Source organism: Pieris napi, chromosome 6 (assembly GCF_905475465.1).
Source record: "Pieris napi chromosome 6, ilPieNapi1.2, whole genome shotgun sequence".
Lineage (NCBI taxonomy): Eukaryota > Metazoa > Arthropoda > Insecta > Lepidoptera > Pieridae > Pieris > Pieris napi.
Window position 1 is genome coordinate 4,076,229 of NC_062239.1, and position 10,156 is coordinate 4,086,384.

Sequence of the window (10,156 nt, forward strand, 5' to 3'; positions counted from 1 at the left end):
GAAGCACTAGAGACGTCTGTTTGTTTTAAATCAACAAAATTATTTGAGATCAGTGACGAGATTTTACTAAACGTTTCCCTTCAATTCCTGTTTTCATTGTCTGTGTCTACGAACTTGGAGCTGGAACTTCTGCATCATGCTGCCGACGCAAGTGCATGGAGGCTGGGACGGTGCTGGGTGGTGTCGGTATTCTTGTCCCATGTACTGATATACCTGTTCTCTCTCCCATTAGAATGCGCGAAGGGTTTGCACTTGTACGACGCTCGATGCTATCAGAGTTGTCCGGACGGTACGTACGCGGGGGAAATACTGGAGCGTACTTCGAGGCGACGTAACCTTACAGTTTTGGAGGCTGGACCGCCTGTCATCAAGCGACAGGGTGATAACAAGCCGACAGCTTCGGAAGCCTTAGATATGGAACCGAATACAAACTACACCGCTCCCCTGATATGCCTGTCTTGTCACTACACCTGTGCTACGTGCGTTGGCCCGCACAATAGCCAATGCTCTTCCTGTTTGGATGATGCCCAAATCGTCAACTTAACAGATGCTGAACCTAAATTCTATTGCTATCCAAACATAATCTTGCCTCAGCTAACTGACGCAAACTGGCAATATAAAGTTAACGTGATTCTCTCGATAGTTCTCTTTGTATGCGGTTTGTTTGTTTGTTATGTACTAAGCACGTGTTGGAAGAAGAAGTATGGTAGAAACAATTATAATAATAATATAAAGGTGGCGTATAAAGAATTGGCTGCAGATGATAAGCATCAAAGTGCTTTGGATGTTGAAGAAGAGATACACAAAGCTATTATTGACGGGAGTGATAGTGAATCGGATGATGATTTGCGTTTATAGCGCCTGTTGACTTTTAAACGTGATTACTACGAATTAAATACTAATTTAAGTGAGTAACTTTAAATGTTTGAGATCACATTAATACTCAAAATGTCAAAATTTAATGCCATTGTTTCAAAGACACGATAGTTTTACTAACTAGACCATGCTATTTACTCGGGTCTACTAATTTTACGTCTACAAATCATTACAATCATTCTTTTTTACTTTCCATATCATTTATTTTAATAAGGAACTATTTCGTATCTTATACCTTTATTAATTTCTATAATCGCATTGGAATTTAACAAATGAATTTATTTATGACAGGAACATGTGATTTTACACCGTCCACGATACTAACGCGTTCTATTCTTTTTCTTTAGTTTATAACGTATACTAAGTCAGTGATGCATAATACTTAATAATAATTTTGCTCAAGTGGCCATTTAGGTAAGTAGGCTGAGCTCCGGTGTAAATAATTGTGTATATAATAAATCAGTTCCTATTTTAAATTTTGGTTTTATTATTCCTTAATAACCTTGTTGATAATAATTTACATTCCCAATCCCTAATAGATGTAGATAATATCTTAGTATTATTTTACTACGGCGTCGTCAATACTATCCAATATAATATATTAAAAGAAAGTACAATAGAGAATTGTAAAGGGAGGCCAAAATAGGCGCACCACAGACGATCAATAAAGCTAATATATTGGGTAATAGAAGAGCTCACGAAGAATAAATTATTCTAGATGAGACAGCTAGAAAGTGCTCTATATTTTTCGATACGAAAATGTGCACCGTTTTTAGCTTAGCTTACATTCAGCTACATACTAAATATATATTGTATAATCACTACGAGAATGTATGTAAGATTAACGATGTCTTAGAAGGTATTGATTCTATAGAGTATATACGAATGAATTAATAGGTACTTTGTTCCAAAGCTTCTTAAATACGATAGGAATTCTCGAAGATCACATCTATTTACTTTACCTCCATTATTTGTCGCAGCCCCTATCTGGATTTCACCTCGGAAATTCGAGATTCCTCCCAAAAATGCCAATAATTACACAGGGCTGGGGAGTGAAATATTTTACGCACCCCGTATTTTATCCGACCCCTCTACATAAGCTTAGTTCAATTTCACGTAGAATGCAATAACATTAGAGGATATCCATTCAGAAAATAAATGCTTATTATTATAAATTCGTTGGAAATGGTCGTAATATATTTTATATATATGTCTTTGCAATCTCAATAATATCGAGATTATTACAAAAATGCACTTTAATAAGAAATGTGTAATAGTGTAAAACATCATCGTTTTTTAAGTATATATATTTATAAACTTTGTTAAATATTTTCGTTTTGGGTTTCTGGATTAACATGGCATTGTCTAAGTAAGTTATAATAATAGCTTAACTCATGTCAATTCATCTGTATCGGTATTGTAGTCACACATTTTTAGAAGCATAACAGCCCCTGATAGCTGTGACTCAGGAAGTAATCAGTGCACTATCTTTAGGTAAGTGAAAATGCTTCAATATATCACAAACAACAACACAAAATATTATTAGAACGTCCTTAACCATCATGTAACTCATAAAGACTTTAAAATCCTAAGTTGCAATGCTTTAACATTTGCAGATGTTTATGTTAATTATCAACTGGCCTTAGACATAGATACCTATAGCTACGCACTGAATTTCAGCTAACTCTCATGTAAAATACAGAAATCAATGGAAATTCTACAACTTGGGGTAGTATGATTCAGATTTTTCCACTATATACTTCTTAAGTATCTAGAACGTCACTGAGTTAAAACCTTATTAAAAGGTACAAAGAATGACTTCACAACCTTTAGGTTATTTAAAATATTGAGAGAGTTACCACCCATAGTAAGGGGGCAAGGGGCAGACATTTCTTAGTTTATTGATAATTTTCTAAGTCGTCTAAGACGAGTAGGTTATTAACTTTCTTTACCTGATATACGTTTTTTATTACCATATGTAACAGTGTATATAGTGTATCCATGTTTATTTAATTACAAAACCTTGCCAACTCTCGGCACATTGATACTTTGTTACTTAAGAAAAATAAAATATAAGATTTAATGTGCAAGCACTCATAAGCAAACATAACATAACATGAAGAGAAAACAAATACATCGATTCGTAAGTTACAAAAACTAAAAGAAAATTGATTTCAAAGTGTGAGGGGAGCAACTTTCTAGACCTAGCTCGTTTATCAGAATGCTCAATCTGGATATCGGTGAGTTTTGACCAAAACGCGTTCTTCTGAAAGACAAATGAAATGATGGGATGCCTGGAGTGTCTAGAGGGTACGCTAAGTTTAAAACTAGTTAAAAGTTTGGGGCAATTGACCGTATTCTTATATATCTTAAACGATAATAAATAAATATATAGATAGAAAATCTATTATTTTGAAAGGTTTATACGACTTTAAGGTTGAAAATGGCACTAATTACCACTAGGCCATATCATTCAAACATACTCGTACTCACTGTAAAATTAACCAAATTGGTTACACGATTCTATTGTGCATTATTAATTCTCATAAATGACAGAATACCAAAGGGAATTACAATATCCGACATATTTGCGACGTCTTATCCCAAGGTGCGGGCATGACGAGGGGTCTGGCGTCCCTTTTGAGGGATTATTGGAACTATTATCTGCATTTGAGGACCCTTAGCTCATTTATGTAACAATTTGTCATCTGTGAATCGGTTATGTTATATGCGTATCGATATATCAATAATAAAATATTGATAAGATACTAACCCGGTCTTAAAACTGTACAGTGTACACGCCTTAGTAGTAACTACGTAACGCCAGATTATTGCGTTGACACCTGGTTTTGCTGATTGCTGCAGAAGGTACTGGAGAAAAATTGTGCCGATTTTCGTATGCGCCATCTGAGGTTACTTGAATGACTTAAGTTATAATTATTAAGTTAGTAGTCAAAATTTTATCTATAGTTACCATAACACGATTTCGACTCAATGTCTCTATACAAAACAAAATCTTTCATTTACAGTTGACATCAAATATAATATAAATTTACTTTAGGATAAATAATCCAGTGGAGCTGCAACTCTTTATGATCCTAGGTCTTTAATACATCTGATTCTATTACAGACTATTAGATTTTAAAGCCCTTACAGGGCACGTGTAGACCTTGTGTCTACCCTTTACCCGTAAACTTTTTCGGGTAATACATTACATAGACTACCGTATGAGCCGGTGATTCATGAATATAGAAAATGCATAATTAATTATACACTTATATAAGTTGTTTAATAACAAAGATTATTAAGTTAAAATACGACGACACATTTTAAAACAATTTATTTAAAACTCTAACTGGCATGTAAATTTTATTTGAAAACAGAAACTACAGTACGACAGTAAATTTGTAAAGTTAGACAATGACGGCGTAGGCGAACTTTCCTAATGAATTAGCCAACAAGCTGCAGCTTCCATCACTGTAGGATTTATGTTCTGCTACCGCCATTAGAAGCTGAATACGCCATAATACAGGCACTTTACAATACTATTTTATAGTCAGGATATGTGCTAGTATAATCGTACTAAAAGTTGACCATTAAATAATCTCTAACGGTAGATAAAATATCTCTTAAGAACGTTGCTTCCTGAAGAAGAATAACCCTAGTTAAAAAAGCTTTCATTTAGCTCTGTTGTGTACTTAAATCTTCAGTAATTTATTTAAGTAGCATTTATCTCTTATAAAAAAACCTGTGTATATATCCTTGAATAATTTTATATCATTATAGTGCGTATATATTAATAGAATGTAATGTAAATAAAATTCGTCCCCGTTCGATCTCTAATAGTTTATCCATCAACATTTTATCAAATAATAATATTCCATAGAGTTTGCATATGAAATTGTGGGAGCCAAAGCGATACGGGCTCTAGTACAAAATTGGATAAAATGTCTTTCTAACGTTATTTGCCTATTCCACGTAAAACTATGAAAGCATATATATTGAGTTTGGCACACTCCGGGCATCATGGTTGTCATCAGATCTAAACTATTATATTTAGTCATAATTAACGCCATTGTAAACTGCAGAGCTATTTCGAAGTCAAGTCAATTACCAAAGTGCAAGGCGACAAGACTTAGCTTCCTCTATTATTCAATGCATAAGTTCGGGTTTGAACTCTCAATAATTAGACGACGTTGTACGAGGTTTCTATAATACTGAGATTATACAAATTTCTTTATTGACGTGATAACGTCTTTAAAATCGTTTTAGTCGGGTGACATGTTCAGAAACTTGTGTCACACCAAAACCTCACGAGCGCGATCGCAGGTATAACGAGAGAGAGACGGACCGATCTCCCGTCTCATCTCGAGCGCTGCCAGTGATTCCGTGAATGTATGAAGAAAAATGTATATCATAGTCGAATAAGTAAACTTGTCATTTTACACCCGAAATTTATCATCAAAAGTGTGAATAAAACGATAGATGTAATTTAAAATTTGAAAAAATTGTTATCATCATTAATTCCTTACTTCCCAAAAACTTATATCACCAATAAGACGTTATCACGTAAACATCTCGATCGTAAACCTACTTTACAAACAACCAATATTTTGTTAATCTTCTTTCTAGTGAAATTAAATATCTATTTGTTAGAATTTTTTTATTAACACTTCGTTGCATACACAAGTATAATACAATTGACCTAATTAAATGAAAAGGGGGTAACTGGCGGCCTTATCGCTTTCGAGTGACGTGTGAGAAAAAATTAAGATAAGGTAAGCAAAGAGTGAAAAAATACATAAGACATATTATAGTTATTTAGAGAAAACTAATGGAACAAAACAAAGCAATTAAAACATATGTGACCAGTGATCAGAACAATATTAAAAATAAAAAGTGCAAATGAATTACGATAATTTTAGATCATTAGTAATTGTTTAAAAATACAACCTTATTAAAGTCTGTCAGGCTCATAACATCGTTTCTTGTCATTATATTTTCTTCTATATCTTTCTGTTAATATAACAATCAATCTTTAGCTACTTAGCACTTGCTTATCTGGATGCCTTTCAGCGGATTTTTAAGCCGAATCATATTGCTGTTATATTAAAGTTGGACACCGAATTATTACTAAAATCATAAGGAATCGAGGAATCGGAAGTTATAAAATAATTTTTTTTTAACTTCTTAATTTTTCCTTTAAGAGAATTCGGCAGTCGTTAACCTCTAAAGCAAGTTTTTGACTTCGAGAACAAACTCCATGTTTATTACAAAAGCGGGTTAATAACACCAACTTCCAGTCGCTTCAAGAATTTTCTATCGATGTTTTGAGTAATTAAGTCATAACTTTAATTAAGATTTAGTCGCGTATATACGAGGAATTTCTAAGAAATGAGTAATAGAAGTTTATTTATTCATTTAAAGTACTACACATTTAAATAAAAATGTTTGTGAGTACATTCTCCATAAGTATGGAGGACTTAGGTATCGTAATAGAAAAAATACTTAGAAACTGAAAAGCGTATATTTCTAACTAATTGCACACGCACATACATCGATCCAATAGAAAAGATGTTTATCTACAAGTATAAATATTGTACAATTAGTTACATAAATAATATAATGCGAGTAATTTTTGGTAGTTTTAATTAATACCACGTAGTTACAGTTTCATGAATAAAAAAAACCAGTGGCGCTACAACCTTTTTATCTCTGGGCCCCTGATTTCTGTATTTGTTTCGTGATAATTTGTATGTGTATTTCTAATATGGTTTCCTTACAATGTTTTCCTTTACATACGAGCGAAAGCTAAAATAGCTAAATAGATAAGCACATAGACAAAAATAATCGAAGACAGGTATGGAAGTCACACGCTTACGCCACTAGGCCAACACAGCTCTATAATTGTTTAATGATAATATATCAATATTACAATACATACATATTGAATATGGTTAAAGTAGTCTATAAGATGCAAGATTTAAAAACGTGCAATTTTATGTGTTTAAATTCGAAATGTTTTATCGAATTCGTTGAACAATATAAATAGAACCGCGCCTCGAATGTGACAAGCGTGAAATCAAAGTACCCGTTGCATGATGTCATCAATCTTCTACACTTGTACTTGTTCATCAGACTAAATATATTTACAATGTATCTTTCTAGTATTAAGTCTCTAAATAGTATACGAAAGCCTGCCAGTTTCTTCACAAAATTAAGTGCACAAATAGAAAGGAATGTGAGTAGATTAACCCTGTTATTCCAACGAATCATGATTCATGATCATCAAATTAATGTAACACTAATATGTTAAAAGCTAATTACTATTTGTAAATAAATCTTATATCTTTATTATTTTGACTTTCTTCTTACGCTTCTTGGCAGCTACGTCAATCCCGAATAACTACTCGATAAGCTTATAATATTAGCAAAATTATTAGGTTATCCGTTTATTAATATTGTAAGTTATACTTCTTCAATTAGTTCTTAATATACTGCCAAAAATGCTTGGGGATTATCTGAAATATCAGTCGTAATTTGTAAGAATGTTTTTTTAGAGAACTGGTCCAGATTTCTGAATCTGTCAATTTCATGTGTCGGTCTCTCGGTGACGTCGACTGCTGTGCACAAAACGTATATAAATAGTCTTCGTGAATATATTTTCCCATATAAACATTATTGAGGATATAAAACGTATTTATTCCCAATTAAAAGTAATGAAGATCTGAATCGAACCATTAATTAAAATTTAAAAGCGTTTCAGCTTAATTGTGAAGGAAAATTAAATACGAATTTAAATATCTCCTGTTTTAATTAAAGAACTAAGTTTAACGAAGGCTTTTAATTTGTTTGACCTAAAGTTCCAAGCTTCAAAAACCAGTGTAAAAATAATTGTTTCTGGTGTATAACCAACGAACAAAATATATAGGGATTATTATTATTTTGTATACTTCCAATACTATTATCAAATTAAATTGCACTGAAATCGGTTGTGAGGAATATCGGTCGAGGTTGTAGTGGTAAAACATCCGGAAAGGAATTAAATTTCATTCCCTTCCTTTGGATTATTTTTAATTTCTTAATACGAATTTTCTTTGTCTTTTTAGAAAAAGGAATATAAAAGAGAAATAAACTGACACTCCCTGTTGTAGTTCAAACGGAAAGGTGTCTCGTGTCGCGTGTTTGTGATTGGACACGCGGTTCTCTTAACTATGAGAGTTAAACGAAGCGCGCCATTTTCGACTTATAAACTTGATATGTTCAACCCCAATTATAATTTATAAAAGGCCGGCAGCACAGTCAGCTAGACTTTGGAGCCCATGTGATGTTATCGTCTCTTCACTTAGGTAAGCCTCCTGCAATATAATAATATTGTTCAATAGACAAATCCATTATAGTAATGAAAATGATTTGTATACGTAGGTACTTACTATATAGTAACCAAAACATATTACTTTGTAAGAGGATCACATTTGTTAGATAATATTAAGTTATGTTGTGAGAATACAAAGAACAGTATTGGATAATAAATTAGAACTCGTAGGCACATTTTTATATAATATTGAAGAACTTGTACAATATTCTATTAGGAGAAAAATATTTTGATAGACCGACAGATTTTTATTAAAATTAATCTACTCAGAACTTCATTTATCTACGATCGCAGGTATTTGATACATAGAATCAATTATTTAAATCATATAAGGGGAGATTGTGATGTACGTTATCCCCTTAAGCAATGCGCTTTGGTCACCAGATCTAGCGGAACATTGAACCATTAGCACCTAAAAAACACAACTCAAACAGTCACAATTAAATCAATCTAGTAAGTTTAATAATCCAGTCCAAATTTCAGATACTTTTTGTATTCAAAAGTCAAAGAGAAAATATTCTTAGAAATGCGATCAAAACAAATGATGTTTATGTAAGGTTTAAAAAACTTTACTCTGAAATGATAAACACCTAAAAACTGCCAAAATTGACGCTTTTCTTGAATCCTTGAAAATGAAGACCTATAATTAATTCCTTTACATAAATAAGTTACATTTTATCTAACATTCGTATAATCACAACAAATCAAGTATAAAAAATATGTACTAATTTGATAGACTAGATCAGAGAATTCAAGCGCATTTCCAAGCCTGAGGTAAAACTCATTCAGATGCCCTCTATTGAAATAAAACCTTATTGGAGTCTGCGGGGTTTTCTGATGAATTAGCTGGCTTTTGAGGTTTGTAACAATATTCTTACGTTTTTATATATATTTTTGGCTTATTTGCACTGTAATCTAGGCTAAAAAAGCTGCACAGTTCTAGACTATATTTAATATATATTTTGCAAGGCAATGAGGCTTTCTTATTGCCTTGGAATATTGTCTCACAAACCAAGCATTTATTTCACTTTAGTCATTAGTCACAGCTTTTAAAATCGCCGGTATACGAGTATAGCATCGTTATACATTTGCGACCATTTCGACTTGCAGCATTTGACACCCGTTATAGGAACTCCACCAAATACGATTGGAACTCTTTGTTTGAGTAATTTGAGGTTTGTCTCAGTTTCTCGTGTTTGGTTTTTTTTCCAGGTTGTTTAAGTAATATTAAATAGTCCAGTATATCCAGTTCGTTTATAGTTTTATCTTTTATATGATTTTACAATTATTTTCTAATTTCCAAGACACTTAGTATTTTTCCGGAGCAAATGCAAGCGAGCACCTTATTACTTTGACTAAAGTATTCGTCTCATTATCAAAACGTTTACGCTGTGATAAAGATCAGTAATTAAAAGAGTGAGATAAATATATTTAATTGTTTATAAGGGGTTAATTTCTACTAACATTTTGTTATCATATAACGATCCCCAGCAAAACTGCATTAAATTAATTGGATTCATATTCGGTAATTACTGATCCATTAGCTCTTCGATTTGATTTTCCCGAATTGTTTTCCGCACTCGAAACCGATGATTTTACATTTTAAGCTTCATAAATAGTTGATTGACTGGTTGGCACAGTGGCCTTGTTTCGCAGAGTTTTAGGAAAAGTTTAAGCTTCCAAAGGATTAAGATAATGTACGAATGTTATTGGCCTTTCTGTTGAGCCAAAACATTATTTTAGGACCATAGAAAGTGATTCTTCTGAAAGTAAACTTTGTAGACTGAAGTCTACAATTAACACATAGACACTGTATCATGGTTTTATACTCGTAGTTACTTGCTTAGTACATATGAAAAGTAAAGTCCATACGAAGTCCTTTACAATACGCCTCTCTATAGGATG

The 10,156-nt window shown here is 32.6% G+C and overlaps 1 protein-coding gene across 6 annotated transcripts in view; it reads left to right on the plus strand.

Moving 5' to 3' along the window:
• LOC125050542 (furin-like protease 1, isoforms 1/1-X/2) overlaps nt 1-1,352 on the plus strand; it is a 169,399-nt gene extending 168,047 nt beyond the window's left edge. For all 6 annotated transcript variants that reach the window (XM_047650457.1, XM_047650462.1, XM_047650458.1 and 3 more), the window contains one exon: nt 233-1,352. In XM_047650457.1, the coding sequence (XP_047506413.1) occupies nt 233-858 (626 nt within the window). In that variant the 3' untranslated portion in view covers nt 859-1,352. The remainder of the gene's footprint in view (nt 1-232) is intronic.
• The last annotated feature ends 8,804 nt before the right edge of the window (nt 1,353-10,156 follow it).